This window comes from Coturnix japonica, chromosome 3 (assembly GCF_054131305.1).
Source record: "Coturnix japonica strain WE chromosome 3, WE-NBRP24, whole genome shotgun sequence".
In the NCBI taxonomy this organism is placed as follows: Eukaryota; Metazoa; Chordata; class Aves; order Galliformes; family Phasianidae; genus Coturnix; species Coturnix japonica.
This window is the reverse complement of record NC_140665.1, coordinates 23339597-23356225: the sequence shown is the minus strand read 5'-3', so window position 1 is coordinate 23356225 and position 16629 is coordinate 23339597. Positions and strand designations below refer to the sequence as shown.

At 37.0% G+C, this 16629-nt stretch overlaps 1 protein-coding gene across 11 annotated transcripts in view; it reads right to left on the bottom strand.

The window, feature by feature from the left end:
- Positions 1 to 4382: 4382 nt before the first annotated feature.
- BICRAL (BICRA like chromatin remodeling complex associated protein) overlaps positions 4383 to 16629 on the bottom strand; it is a 35812-nt gene continuing 23565 nt past the window's right edge. For 8 of the 11 annotated variants that reach the window (XM_085541187.1, XM_015857397.3, XM_085541191.1 and 5 more), the window contains 8 exons: positions 14499 to 16196; positions 12642 to 12741; positions 11840 to 11928; positions 10765 to 10826; positions 10492 to 10637; positions 10254 to 10348; positions 8667 to 8769; positions 4383 to 8228 (listed from right to left, as the gene is read on the bottom strand). In XM_085541187.1, the coding sequence (XP_085397313.1) occupies positions 7435 to 8228; positions 8667 to 8769; positions 10254 to 10348; positions 10492 to 10637; positions 10765 to 10826; positions 11840 to 11928; positions 12642 to 12741; positions 14499 to 16196 (3087 nt within the window). In that variant the 3' untranslated portion in view covers positions 4383 to 7434. Of the gene's footprint in view, positions 8229 to 8666; positions 8770 to 10253; positions 10349 to 10491; positions 10638 to 10764; positions 10827 to 11445; positions 11541 to 11839; positions 11929 to 12641; positions 12742 to 13246; positions 13327 to 14498; positions 16197 to 16629 lie in introns of those variants that run through there. The other 3 variants (XR_014943867.1, XR_014943868.1, XM_085541193.1) reach the window with 3 other exon arrangements.

Sequence of the window (16629 nt, the reverse complement as noted above, 5' to 3'; positions counted from 1 at the left end):
AATTAGCAGCAGACAATTGAAACCTACTGTTTATTTGCACAGAACCTGACATTTCTGAACTACTCCTTGAATGGACACACAGGCAGTGGAGTATTCTCTGCTTTCCAGCCCCTAGCCCCCTTTTTTCTTCTTTTATTAAGCTTTCACAGATGACTCAGTCAACTCAACAGCCCAAGGCTACTGCCATATTTCTAAGATCTTTTTTTCTTCCCACAAGAAGCAAACAAATTCCCTCTTCAACTGTTCTAAGAACAACTGACCTTTAAACAGTTGTATTTACTGCTTCTCCACTTCCCCTCCAACAAACACAAACCCAGCATTTCAAGTCAATTATTGTCTTTGGACTGCAGACAAATGCAACTACCTTTTGCCTATAACATGTTGAGGATCCTTTAACCTGATCTGCCCTTCTGTGACAGGGTTAATTCCAACCTTCAGCCTTAAATCCTTGCAGTGACTGGATGCTAAGATCAGAAGTACAACAGATGGAACTGCCATAAAACCGTGATTAGCACCTTTCCTTCTGAAAGAGCATGGCAGACAAATAAGAACATCAATGAAATTCCCAAGTTTTCACACTCTGCAAAAATAATTCCCCCAACACCTATGTTTAATATTTATCCCTACTATGCTAGGTAGGTAAGAAAGAACATACCTTGACCTTGTTTGGGGTAGATACTAAACACACTTTGACCTTCAGTAGAGGACTTTCTGAGCTAGACTTCCTACAAATTCTAGATGAATTTTCCCAGAAACACACATAAGGAAAACGGGAGTACAGACAAACAGTTACAATTGTTTGTATGACCACACTCGATCACAATGGCTCTGAAAATAATTAATCTCTGACAGAACACTACTACGAGAACTGGTATAAGTAATTTTAAACTACTGGTACTTGAGGATCCTTATTTATTTTGTAGCTTGAGATTTGACTGCCAAAGGATAAAACAATAAATCAGGGGCTCCTCTTCAGGCTTCCGCAAATTAAAAATGGTGTAATTCCAGAACAGGCCTTCAGCTCCCAGGGGAAACAGTTAAGAGTCAGCTCTCAGACTGGCTGTCAAAGAATCAGATTTCCCCCATAATCAGGGAAGAGAAAAACAATGCATTCTCAGAAGTTGAACGCTAGTTATCATAGGTGTCATTAGGTCATAGACATCTTCACTGAAAACCCAGAATTTACCTTTCACTGTATGGGAGTTCTCTTTTCCATCAATAAGGAAAACGTAACCTCACAGACAAACAAGAACAAAAAACAATAAAAAAAACAGCACAGTAGCAAGTAGCTTCCACATCTTTCTTATCTCCTGTAAGGAATATGTTGCCAATGACAATCAACACTTGCTACGACGAAAACACCTCAATATTTTAGTCTACTCACAGTTCTTAGTAACACGCAGGCACATTCCTTCACAACTGCCTTTCACATTGTGTTGAGTCCATTCTTGAAACAGTTATGACACGGTTTTCCAAATCCCCTACTTCCTAATTAATTACAGGAAGGCGACATTGGTCAACCTTTGTGATATTAACCACGATATTGGTCAGTCTTTGTGATATTAGGTACACCTGGCAATATCTGGCTGTGAAACGAACTACAGCGTTTTTCCAACATTGCTCTGTTCTTCATGTAAAGGATATACACAACACACGCATCGTCCCAAATAAGCTTAAAAAAAGAAAAAAAAAGGTCTATTAGGTAATAAAAATAAATACATTTAGCTTCTGTATATTTATGCATTTTGGAATTAGATTTGGAAGAAGTTCTCATGTGAATTGCAGTCAGCTTCAAACTGAATTAAAAACAAATGATTCAAATTCATGATGATTCAATGATTCAGTAACAGCAATATTAATTACATGGCTTATAAAACTTAAAGAACTCAAGAGAGAAACAAAACACACACACAAATGTCTGTTTTGTCAGTGCTGGCCCAATAGTTGAAAGCTGCAAATTAAGACAGGAACAAAATACCCCAATTTAGAATATCAGCCCCTTCAGTTCAAAGCAATCACCAATGCCAAGCTGGGCTGATTTTTCTCTATTTTTCTGTAAGCAAACAAATACATGTTGCATACAGCTCACTTAGTAGTTTACCAGCAACCTCATATAAGAGCAAATTGAATCACTCAAAAATAGTGCAAAGCAAAATCTGTGATTGTAACATCAGAAGTTATTCAAAGAGTTTTAAAACCACAGTGTTTTATGTGCCATCAGAAACTGTCAGAAGCTGTACACTTCAAGCATCTCTGAGCTAAGTGCCACAGCTCTAAGCCAAGGAGAAGCCAATCGCTGAGACAAAACACAGGGATGTACAAACATAGCTCAAGAACGGCACGTGTTGTTTTAATTAGTTCAACCTATGCTTCTCCACTTATAGATAATGATTCAGCAATTTGAACTATTTTAACATGGTTAAAGAAGAATTACCATCACAGTCCCTGACTGAAAAGCTTTCTTCCACCCATTTCGACAGACTGTGGATAAGGCCCTAAGCACCAGATTTCTAGAAAGGCAACGTCAGAGGTCTGCACCGCATCTGTCCAGAGACAGCTGAGCTGCGTGTGGACAAAACTGGAATAAATGGAATGAAACATCATTATCTGAACAGGCTGTAATATTGACAAATGAGTGACAACTCATACAACCAAGAGTTCAGCACAGTTCTTAAAATTTGGCCCCCAGCGTGACTGCATTATGCAATGAAAAGCTCTGCAGACATAAAAGCTAGCTTAAGTATTGAAAGCTATTTGGATGCATCTGCATGGACTAACTTAGCTTCCTCTTCAAACCACCGAATTCCAAAATCGCTGTCATTCCATTCAATTAACACAGTTACAATTTACCTCAAATGGGAACGTTTCATTTTCTACACATTCATAAGAAAAAAAAGAAGAAAAAAAGAAAAATGGAGTACACTCCTGCAGTACAAAAGCAGTAGTGAAGACAGAGCATGACATTCCAGAGAGCTGATAAGCTGCAGATCATGGCACACAGCTCAACAAAAGCTAGCTACACATTATGCTAAGAGAACACCAGGGAAGAGCCTTACATTCTGAACTAGCTTCTCTATTTGTTACATATTTATCCCCAACACACTGTATGCTATCCCAAATCTGAAAGAAGCCAGAGTTTTTTATGCCTGGCATTACAATGGGATGTTTTTATAACTTTCTTCTCACTGTGTATCCTTCATCTTTTTCCACCTTAGAACAAGAAGATTGCTCAAGCTTGCTTGTTTAGCTGTTGCAAATAGTTATTACAGATATTTCTTTTAAAACTTCTTATATAAGCTACACATTATCTCTCGCATGCTCAAGAACCTTCAGAAATTCCCACCTTGAAGGAAGGAATAAACACAGGTTGCTAATCCCCTCACCCCAAAACCATTATTAAAAAGCAACTTAAAATATACCATGCTCTTGTAACAAAAAGATCATCTGAAGTGACCATGAACTGCATAGTACATCCAATGTCTCACAACCCAAAAGGCCTGCCTCGTAATTTTATGCGGATATGCCAAATAGAAAAAAAGAAATTACAACATATTTAGCCATCCTAACCCAAATACAGATTAAAATAACATACGGTTGAGTTTATTCATTTTGTTACTGACTGAATCTATGTGAGAAGCTTTCAAAATGCAAGTTTATTTTGTCTTGCTGACAAAATAACTTAATATTAACCATAAAGACTTCTACCTTGCAACGTGGCAGGCCCTAATCCACGATGAGAGGTGGTGTACTTCACCAGTCCTTCATTTTCATAGCCTCCAAATATAAAGTGATGAAGTTCCAAGCATAAGAGCTTTACTAGATCAGAATCTCAGCACATCTTCTGAAAAATTCAATCACAGTAAGAAGTCATTACCCTTCTAAAAGCAGGAAGTTACATCATCAGCAATTAACATATCTTCTTCTCACAGCCAAAAGAAAGAAGTGGGAAACACTGCCAACATGAATGAGATGGCTGGCTGACAAACACAAACTCTTCTTCTACCATCTCCCCCAGGTATCAGGAAGATGATGCCTCTACTTTGTGAGAACAGACAGGAGGAGAACATCTCTCAGCAACCTCATCAAGGGAAGATTTGTAACGACAGCACAGCAGGAACACTGCCAATCCTGTTATTCTGGTATGAGTATTGCTGTATGTAATGCTGCATGCTATGCCATATGAACCAAACCTCAGTAGTGTACATTCAAAAGTTTCATAGACTATGAAGAGCTGGCCTATATAATGTCACAAAATACGGATACATTTTAAAAAGCACAGAAGTAAGAATATTTTGCAACCATATTACTTAAAACTGAGAGCAATCCTTTTTTGGAAGTATAAATATTCAACTTAGTTAAATCAAGACAATCACAGATACGCATTTTTCCCAAATCTTTGGCTGTATTGCAATGGTTGTTTCAATTTGTAATCTCCAACTAAACATTTCCTATCCATGGATTAACAATATATTTACTGACTTGTGTCTTTTAACAGTATTTATCCAACATAACAAAATAAACTGCAATTTGTTATACTTTTTTTTTTTTACAAAACATTTTATAAATATTTTTACAAAATGTATACAAAGCAATTTCAAGTGAGACATACTTTACAAATGAAGGTATTTAAGCAAATAAAGTCCATACCACACTGACAATAAGTGACACATCCTCTTTAAGTGAAGTCAGTCTGTAAGGCCTCCCTAATCTAACAGATAAATTATACTAAATTCTTCAAAATGAACATCTTTTTCTTAATTGCCAGTTTAAAATTTGTTTTAATATTAGGCAGTATTAAATAACATCGAAAACACAATGCTGATCCAGCAAAATAATGAAAACATGTTTAAAGTCATGCACATTCACAATACTTTGCTGGATTTGAGTCCATAGGATTAATTTAGACTTCTAAAGAAAAAAAAAAAAAACAAAACACAAAATGCACAAGAAAAGTATAATTCTTTCATTTCCTGCTTCACAACGTACCAGAATTTCTTTAGAGCTGAATTCAAAGGAGCAAACAACAGAACATGATCAATCTAACATTTACCTTGCTAGGACCCTTCAGTGGGCTCCTCTCATATGTAGTTCAGGGAAATGTGTCTGACCAGATCAACAATCATTACTTTTTGCAATTTGCCATTTTTAACATCATTGTCCCCATCCCAGAATAAGATCCAATAGCAGACACACAGCCTGATATGCATCAATTGCGTATTTGCTGTACAGACACCGTACCCATTTTGAAGTGGCACAAAAAGTGAATCAACAAATGTGCAACTTCTTTTTCCTCTATAAAAGAATTAATTAGTTAGCATACAGCTGTGTAACTTCGTTTTTTTCTTCTCAGATAGTTTAGAATGGTTATATTTCCAAAATCAAGGTACATATGTATCAGAATACACAGCCATGAGCATATTATTAAACCTAAAAGGCAATAGGTGAAGACTATATTGTCAGTTTTGCCCGTAAAAGAACAAATAACTGCCTGAGAGTCTATTCTATGGACACTTAGCTAAAAATTTAAAACTGGCAATGCTTGTTATTACTTCCAATAGTTTATACAACACTCGGGAATGTTGGGTTTTACAAACATAGATACTTTAAAATTGGCACAATTTTTTTTTTTAAAATGGCAACTAGTAATATACAAAAGAAAAAAAAAAATAAAAGCCAACAGCATTTCCATCCACTTCAAAGGGAAAATGAATTTTAAGCAAGTTTATCTTTTTCCTGTTGCTTTCGAGATTTGGTTTCCTTTAGTGGTCAAACAGTGGACAATAGCTCAACACTGAGTTGCACTGTAGTCTTTCACTGTCACAAGGCCATAATTCTGCTTTCTTCTACACTGCTCAGCTGGACTGAATTACGTGACAGCAAGACTCTACCTCTTTGTTTTCCTTCCTGGCAATCTAACTGACAACCACAGTTTGTCACAATGAGCCTCGAGATTATGAAGACTGTAAGTCTGGAAAATGAATGGTAATTTCTGAGAAACGGGAGGGAAGGTCTGGGGGAGAACGTAAGCATATCTTAGAAATCACACAAGCTGTATCCTCCTGAGCAGACATATGTACTACATGTGCGAGACTAATGTCAGCATATTGATGTGCACATAAGCACTTGTGACCAAAGTAAACTATGAAAGAGAAGCATGGGAGGCAAAATAAAAATAAAGACAACATAGATTAAAATAAATAAATAAAATAATACGATTCTATCTTACCAACATGACAGCAAGCCAAATGCAAACCATGCAATAGTTTTTCACTTGGCTCTACAATATGAATTCATAATTACACGCTTTTAGATATGTTTTAACAATGGGACTGCTGATCAACTTTGGTCTGTACATATCTTGATAATTATGACTGCTACAGTGGATGCTTCAACATTCTCTGATAGCAAAAAAAAATAATAAAATCAAAAAATAAACACTGGCCTTTAAATTTCTTTCCAAGTAAGGCTAATGTCCTCTTAAAATATAAGCTACAAATATCTTAACAGCTTTCAAATAAAAGTGCTTTTGACACTCGGTCTAAAAATAAAAAAAGTTGAAAAAAAATCAAAGAAAAAAAAAAACAGTAACAAAATTATACCACTTCAGAAAGACTCAAGGCTGACTACATCCAATTATAAAATGCAATATCTCTTGAAGAAGAGTTAATATATATGTTATATATATATAAATTCATGGCTCTATCATGGCCTCAACCTGTACACAAGAAGCCACTTACTGGCTTCCAATCTACCTTCCTTAGTCAAGCATTTATTACTTCATATCATGCCACTGTGACTAAGACCATATAATATCATCTCACAGACTAAACTCACCCACTACAAATATATCAAGGACTAGTTTCTGCTCAAAAAGCAATAGAAAAGCACTTTAAGTTCAACTTATGAAACCTTGTTAACACAGTGATGACATCCTTCCAACTTAAGACTCCTAGAACACAGATTTCATTACAAAGCAAATTATCACTTCTGAATAGAGGTACAGTGGGTTTTCCAGAACAACTTAAAAATCCAATGATTTGTGGAAAAGGGTAGGGGAGAATTGTTGCTTCCATCACCTTTAAAAAAAACGTTTTCTTAATAAATATATCCTTTCAAATGACTGTGATTGTCAGTATATTACCATATTACACAGGGCCTAACGACCTGCAACCTTGTTATGCTGCAGGACTGCACAATTATCAAAAGCACTATCATAATAATACTTGAAATAGTAAGGCCCTAACAGACTGCATTCTAACAAGGATTAAATTTACTTGGCTATCTCACTGTAACCACAATGAGTATTGCTCTCAAACACAGAACAGAATCTAGTTTAGAAAGGTTAACCTTAAATGTATGTCAGGCTGTACTTGTGGTGTCATTCACATTTGCTTCTGCTAAGAGAAACATAACTTTTCCAGGGAATTGTAACTATTAACACTCTAAGATACTATTTACAGCTGCTTCTAAAATAGAGTCAGTTTCTACACCTTCACTGTGATCTGGAATAAATTTTTCCAAGCAGTTTTCTTGTGAAGCAAGAGGTGAAAAATTAGGAAATTCTAAGTCAACAGAGCCACTACTGGATGCCTCATTTTGTGTCGGTCTCCCAGTTTTTTTAAGTTCCAAGATATTCTTAAATGTCGTTTCTAAACTCTTACTCAGCAGTAAGTCTTGCTGGGGTTCGCTGGAGCCTTTCATGTTATCAGGATGTAAAACCTCATTCTTTGGAGGGCTCCTCAGAGTTTTGTCTTTGAAGGAATTATTACATGTTACCTTGGAGAAAGATTGGACTGTATTCCTTGATATTTTATTGTGTGTTCCATGATTGCCTCTTGATACAGTTTTGGAGAAGTCTTCAGAACTCAAAGAATTCTCAGCTGACTTGGTAAAAATTTTACCAACCATCTTTTCTTCAGAAACAGCCTTGTACTGGCTCCCAGAAGAACAATTAGCTTTCTCAAACTTTAAAGCTTTAGTGAGGCTCTCTGATTTTTTAGTAGTTCCTTCTTGTGATGTCAAAATGTTGTTAGGCACTAGAGGAAGTTTATTGTGATTTGTGGACTCTGCTGAGCCGGGTTTTGGTCGGTCTCTGGCTTGTGTTTTGGTAGTCTGACTTCGAGAAGGTAATGTTTTGCTAGACTGATGGTCACTTCTGCTGGTCTGTGCTTCATCAGCTGTTTTATCAAATTGTTTGGCAGAACAACAAAAATCAGCCTGATAACCATCTGAAAAATTAAGCAGCAACATTTTACTTTAGCTACATTCACTAAAACCATGTTTAACTATTTAGCATGTATTTACAAAAAAAAAAACAAAAACTGTTCCAGGTTTTTCTTACTACTGAGATTCAGGTAACATTCAGAGTCTAGCAACGCAAGTCTTTAAGAAATATGCATATGCTTAAGAGCAGGAACTGATCACCAAATTAAGCAGCATGGTGAGCAAACAGCGTACACAGCAAAACCATCCTAAAAGCACTGCAAGTATTTCAAATACTCTAACGCAGTATTAGGAAGTCTAGTAATTTCTATCTTCTAAATTGCACTATCACACTTCATCTGGACATTTTTAAAAACAGCTAACTATCAGTGCTGCACTGTAGCTACAGGTATTTTTTAACTCCCAATGCTATGCTCAAGATTCAGAAGTTAACCATCACTTACCAGGATCCACTAGTGCAAGACGCTTCTCCCGGGTCAGAGATGCTCTTTCTTCCTGGTTAAACATCCTATCAATCATAACCATTTCTGCAGATGGATTTATCCGCTGCAGGAAAATGAAAAAAGAAAAACCACCTCTGAAGTCACTCGTGTCTGTGCTGAATCAAAACACTTATAGTTCAGTTACTTTTCAATGGCTTATATATATATGTGTGTGGAAATCACCTGTAATTCCACAGCATCTTCAGTGATCTTTACAATGACCACAACTTTTGAAATTCAACAATAAAGCATTATTCATATTTTATTAAATCTAACAACTAGAATCACTACACTAGTTTTCAGTATTACAACTTTTCACAACTGAATGCATTTACCACTCGGTGCTTTTCTTGGAAAACATTACAGGCAGTAATTTTAAGAAGGAAAAAAACCCACAAAAACAGGAAAAATGTTGCAATTGGGACCACTCCATGATCTTGTTTCTCCCCTACACTTCTCTCCCAGTAGTATTGGTATTTTCAAGTAGTTTATGCTGAGTTTCATTTTGCAGACCATGCTTTCATGCCAAAGGATGCATCCATCACACAAAAAAAGCTCACTGGCTGTTAAGTCACAATACAGGTAATTAGCTCCAAACTTTAACGTTCTTCCAAGTAACTTCATCCCAAAAGGACTGAATGGGATATAACAATACTATATTCCAGATGCTAAAAGAACAGGTTTTCATCTCCTATCTCCCTTCTACATCTGCAATTATTTGCAAATATGTATGATGGTAACTACCTTTTTAACAGGACTGCCAGATACCAAAGCCACGTCAGTTGTGACACTTCTATTATGCAGTCCTATTTTACTATGTATTACTATCCCTAACTAGAATGATTTGAATGTCTTTTATATTCAAATTTGAACGTGAATGAACATGGCCAGAAGGTCGAGCAAGGTTTTCCTCCCCCTCTACTCTACCCGGGGAGACTGTATTTGGAGTACTGCATCCAGTTCTGGGCTCCTCAGTTCAGAAGGCAGAACTTCTATGGAGTGCCCAGCAGAGGGCTGCAAAGATGATTAGGGGCCTGGAGCATCTCCCTGATCAGAAAAGGCTGAGACCTGGGACTGCTCAGACTGGAGAAGGGAAGACAAAGAGGATCTTATCACTGGTTACAAATGACTCCCACCCATTAGGTAAGTGGATGGGACCAGGCTCTTTATGGTTGTCCACTGAAAGCATGGCCTGTTCAGAGCAAGTGAAAAATATCAACAAAAATCAGAAGTTAATGTATCCTTAAGGTCTATTGAATCTCTATATGAACAGCAGCCTTAGGCAGTATGCAAAATATAAACTCAGCATAAATCACTGCTTTTAAGATAAGAGTCTACACTGAAAAATCCAAGTTGGTCACTGAGATTGCTAGCACAATAGTAAACTTCATATAGGTGTGTAAATAAGTTTCTTTATATACATATACATAACAATATATCATTAAAAAGCATTAACAAAATTAACTGCAATGCCAGCTCTCACTTTCCTGTATTAATTTTACAAACTGAATCACATCATATCAACATTTCTTCTATTATACTCCTTACCATTGCATCTTCTATAAGTAAACATCTGTATTTGTTCAGCATAGCTTGTGTCCTCTTCAACAGCTGGGTAGCTACAGATTCAAATTCACCATCCACTAGAATGACAAGAACATACTTTCAAACACTGTATTTCAGTAACCTGCACAAACCTTAAAATGTTCCTTTTCTAATTGCTTTAAATTGCATGAAGAAGTCTCTCAATTGCAACCCTAATGCTAACTTAAAAGACAGAAATTACCTTTTCTTAAGTCTTCCTCAGTTGGCATCGACCCCTGGCACACATGATATGAAAGGAGTCTCTGAACTGCATCATTTAATGATCTGAACTGACTTTTATCTGGTGTCACAGCTTGCATCTGATCCTTCTGTAACTGCTGTAGCATACTGCAATGGAAATTGATATCTATAATTAGCATATAATCTAACCAAAGTTTATTCACTACTGAAAACTAAAGGGTGATGAAAGTTGGAGAAAATATCTGTAATAAAATTACAGAAGACAGTGACTTACAAAGCTCCTTTAGTTAACTGTTTAGCAGCAGGTCGTTTCTGTCCAACTAAATGACCATCCACCTAAGTCCAAAGTAAGAGACAAATTATAGCATATCCCTTCCTCTGCAAAGCTCACATTTCAGCATTTATTTCTGCCAGCTAACTGTACCAGTACTAAGTACCGAGCAAGTATAAACACAACCATCTCATGTTTTCATACGGTACATTAACCATGAAATATGGAAGTCATTTCTCTTAGATCACATTCTTGTTTACAGGCAAATTCAACTGCAGTGCTTATACATTCTTCACTAGGAAAAAGGCTGGTTATCAAATTTAGCAGGTGGAAAGGTTTCTTTTCTTTTGAGGTACTCTGAATCTCCATTGCATAGAAAGCACTCACCCTCACATGAGAAAGCAAATCTGACCAATAATTAAAAAAGCAAGCTGAACTCATAACTGAGCACTACTGTACGCTCTGTACTACATGTATATCAGTTAGTACAGCTACAGCAACAAGCGGAAATTGTGAATCACGTCCTTTCCCTTTTTTTCTTTCCTATGATTTCGTAATTTAGCTCTATCCACAACTAAACCTGCACATCCTGGACTAATTCAAGCCCCATCCTTAACTGCTCAGTCTGGGAATGTAAGAATCATATCTTCCCTCACAACTTACTTCCATTCTACAAAAACTGACCTCCCATTCTTGGCCCAAACCCTGGGAGCACTATTAAATTTCTGTACAAAATTCATACACACACAGGAAAACTTCTGGTGGGAAATGAACATACGCTGAGGAAAGAAGATAACACAGAAAGATTCAAAAAGATGGAATTTTTCTGCATAAACCATCCCACCCAACCAGGCCTAAGTTTACAAGAAGTAACAGTATGCCCAACTCATCTTCAACTAAATGAAAGAACTATGTTATCATATCAAATTATCTTCAGGAAGCAACAGAATCAAACTCCATTAAGCGAGGACATCTCAAAACAGCATTTTCAGAATATCAACTGGCAAAACACTCAATGTCTGCTATGGCAACTTCACTAAAATTTAAAGGAAAACATATAAATGAAAGCATTCTCCACCTGTATACACTGAACTGAAGATGATCCTACTCCTTTTTCTTGCGATGTTCCAAGAGATTGCTGTATGATTTTTCCTCCAGAGTCCTGCCCTATAAAACAAATACATTAAAAAGACTGTTATCCTAAGCAAGAACAGAACAACTTAATGTACCTATCCCTATCGTTCTACTTGAATTTTTGGCTTTAAGGTGAAAGATGCCTCACGTGATTAAAAACACTGATATAACTATACTGGGGACAAACCAGCATTTAAAAATGGAACAGAACTGATTCTCTGTGCTGCAAACTACAGAAAGCCTTCAATATAAGGATTTCCTAGCACACTACTGCAACACAAGAATTTCAAGTACTGTTAAGTACAGCATCCCAAAAATTTACTGAGAAAAAACAAAATCACAGTACGTTTTATCAAACTTTTCTATTCTCTTTTTTAACTACCTAACTTTACTAAACTTTTCTACAACTAACTTTTGCATACTATTCATCCTATCACAAGAGAAGAAGTTTCAGAGAATTCTGTAGCTGATGTCTGCATTTCTCCAAATTGCAAAAAAGGAATAAAAGACAGTTCAGTTCTGCTGGATTTTATAGAGGGAAAAACTAATTCTCTACAGGCCAGATTCACCTTTTCAAAAAGCACATAATGAACACTGAAAAATTTTGTTTGCAGTCTCCTAAAAATAAAATTCTGCTAAGTTCTATCCACGAGCCAACAACACAAGACTGCCAATGTGAAAAAGAATCTATTGCTGCTGCAAAAAAAACCTGACAACAGAATGATTTTAAAAAGACCGTGGTTCACCTGGCAGCGTGTTGCTCAGAAGACTTGATAGTTGATGTTGTCTCAAATTATCTTGAGCCTTTGATGCAGAAACTGGCGATGTCTGGTTCATAGCTTTCTTCTGTAGCACATACATTAAAAACAGAAGTAAAAAACTGAAGTATTTACCGAAAGCTTTAAGAAATAGGAAAAGAACAGGAATAGGCAAATGCATCCCTATGCATCCTCCTTCAGCCTCAAACTTGTTACTGGTGAAATCTCACCTTGACTTCTTATACTGAGTTCAAGAACTGCATACGGTCTTATCAGTGAGAAATGGAAACTCCACAAACAGTAAAAATGCACAGAGGGTACATTCTGGATGCCCTGTGATTCACCCTGACTCAAACTAAAAGCAGCCTTCATGTAGCTCAGCTTTTGAGAGTCTCAAAGCTGCAAAACAGTCTCAAGAAAAACACTCAATAGAACAAACTCCCTGGTGTTCAATAACTAAATGATACTGATCTTATGATACCGTACAACATTTAAGACTTAAATACAAACAAGCTAAGAAGATTGTGGGAAGCAGTAGAATCCGTTCTCTATAGTTAAGACCACATTGCCACTTTTTGGCTCCAAAATTTTACCTGAAAAATATATTCTTTTACAGCATTAAGGGATTCTATGCTTTTGTAACTGCTGAAACTCACTGGCCTCAACATGCATCCTACAAATACAAAAATAGAGACACACGAAGAAAAAGTCAGTCTTCAAATTACTCATCTGCAAACAAAACATTACAATCTGTGCTAGCAGTTCTGGTGAAGACTAAAAATTTGGTCCTACAATTTGGTCCTTTATTTTCTAAATAAAGCCACACTATTATATTGCCTATTTTGGTCTTGGTTAACAAAGAGCATTAGACCTTTGGGAAAAGAGAAAAACAACAGTAATTGCTACAATTCCACTCTGAGATAGCTATTTCATAATGACTACAGAGGAAAAAATAAACAAACTAAACCAAAACAAAGCAATAAAAAAAGCAGAGTTGAGATAATTATTAGTTGCTAATGATGTTAGATGCTAATGAGTTCAACACTGACATGCTTTTGGAAGGTCATTAATGAAAGCAAATATAAGCTGAATATAAACTACAACTGCATCAACTGGACAAAAATAACCCACTTCTCATCCTAAAGGCACTTTCAGAACTTTTAAAATTATTACTTTACAGACCTCTTCTTAGAGATATTTGTTTACAAGCTAAACTTTTACAAACTGCGTTAGGAGGTATTTCCCCATAAGGACTTTAAGAAACACCGTTCACCTTTTCTTCGACTGATTCAAATTTAAAAGCTCCAGATCCAAAAACTATAAGCAAACAAAATGCCAAAAAGATTGACTTTAATGGATTACTTATGAGAAGTAAACAACAAAGAGAAACCCAAGAAACAGGCCAAACCTCAAAAACATCTACATAACCCTTGGTAATGACAAAAGACTTGTTAGTGCTAAAAAGGTACCCTAAGCTCTACATCAATATCTATGCTAAGATTTTCAAAGTCCATACTTGGACAACCTTACAAAGTCAGTTCCTTTGAATTGAGAACAGCAGTGCACCAACGGTAAGCAGTTGAGTCAATACCACTATAAATCACCAATAAAAACTTCAGAATTAACAAAAGAGACAGGCTCATTCACTCAGTAACAAACTTCAGAAAACACTGAGTGAAATGATGTATCTAGGTTACAGTGATTTTCAGCAGTTACACGGTAGGGTAATAATATAGCCTAACAAAGTCTACTTCCTCTACATTAACAATTTCAGTACTTCATTAACAAGATTTTAGCACAGTTTAGAATCATTTCTTCAGCTGTATTCTGAATCAGTTTTCTTACCTGACTGAAGGCGAATTGTTGCTGTGTTACTCCAACTGACGTGTGACTAAAGGTGCTGATGGATTTGGAAGAGGATGCTGGAAGACGATGCGATGCACTGACGGTAACTTGAGTCCTGTTCTGTGTCAGCTGATCTCCAGTAAAGTTTCCTCCGGATGCGACAGACTGAACTGAAGGTCCCAAGCTAGGATGTACTGAACCAGAAGAACTTACAACAGCGAATCGATTAGAAGCTGACATATTTGAGACTGCAGACTGCCCAGGTGACATTGTAAAACTCGATCTACCTTGAGAAGCATTAGCTTGACTGGGTGACAAATGCAACACCGTTGGTGACGCCTGCTGCAGTGGCACCTGTCCACCAACGATTTGTGAAGTTCCATGATTTACTATAACTTGGTTTCCAGGAGCTGTGAAGGTCTGGCCAGAAACAAGCTGAACAGCTGTGTTCTGATTATTCAGCATCTGTCCAGAATACGACTGGTTGGCTCTCAGCATGTTTGTAGAGTTCCTGTTGAGCATTACATGCTCAGCAGACACTTGGCTAGGAACCAACTGGGAAGGCTGTGTCTGAAGAAGCTGTCCATTTATGGCCTGGACATGATGAACCGAGTTTGAATTAACAGACAAACTTGTAGGTATGAGAAACTGGTTTTGAGGTGCATGAGGCTGTCCCATAGGAGAATGGATAACAATACTACCTCCAGCATTACTAACTGTCTGAGGCGTAACTGATTTTCTTGTATTTTGTTGATTAACGATGTTAACAGACATATGAGGACCAACTACTGAACTCTGAGGTGAGCTTGCAGAAGCAAAGGGAATCCCTTGCTGTACGTGATGTTGCTGTATTCCCAAGTTATTCACATTGTATGCAGATTGCTGACCCATCTGGACAGGCTTTGGTTGGATATTAACAGGTACTTTGTTAGAGTTTGGTGCTAAACCTCTTTGAATTATGATATTATGGACAGGTACAGATGTCTGAAAATTTGTGCTGTTAAACGGAACTGTTACAGGTTGTGCTACAGGACTTGTATTTGAATTCCCAAATAGTGAGTTACCATTTGGAGTTTGTCTATGAACCAAGAGGCTACTGCTCATGTTCGCAGGTGTCTGCTGACCATTACCCTTCAGTATTATCTGAGATCCATCAAGGTTATTAATGGTCATCATGGAAGGCTGATTACTAAATGAACCAATTAGCTGTATCTGCCCAGAACCACTAATCTGGTTGCTATTAGACAAATGCTGGCTGGGAACACTAATTCCGACATGTTGCATAAAGCCATGTTGTACTCCGACTGTATTGCTTGCAAAAGATGCTCCAACAGGTTGCTGTACCACTTGAGTAACTCCTATAGGTTGCAACGTCTGACCTGAGTAATTAGAAACATTAGAAGCCTGAGTAAAGGATGCTGATGAAGAAGGATGAAGCTGAGCTTGTGCAAACTGTTGACTGGAACCTACACTGGCATCCAAATATGCCTCTTCTGCCAAAGTCTGTTCAGTAATATTGGCCTCCTGCAAGGACTTCTGAAGAATATCAAAAGGCTGATCCTCACTAAGATCAGGTAAAGGAGAAGACACAAGTTCATCTTCAAGAAATTGAAGGCTACTGGACAGCTGCAGTCCATCGCTAGGCCCCTCTCCAAGCTGACTGCTTACACCTTTTACAGACGACTTAGGATCAGTGTTCTGAAATGAAATATAATAAAATAAATCCTTTTCAGAAATTCTCACCTGTTTCCCCGTTAAGCTTTTTCACACAAACAAACCGGTTAATATGATCACACAGTGCAAATTAGCAGCAATCTCACAACATTAAGGAGCTGCGTTAAGTCTTTGTCATGAAGAGTTCTACAAATGAGAATAAGAAAAACAATGCTACAGACTTTGTGTTTTAGGACTTCAGAAAAGACTACAGAGAACTACTGCCACTAAAACCACAGCAAATACTAAGTAGCATGTCGAATTAAAAATTCTTTTAATGTACATCTGTAAACACTGTAAATGAAATCAGACCCAGCTAGCCTAGTTTACTTTGGGGTCCGCTGTCAGATTTTCCTTAAAAAAAGAAAATGATAAAAATATAATAAAATAAAAACCACCATAATATGCCCAGAATCTC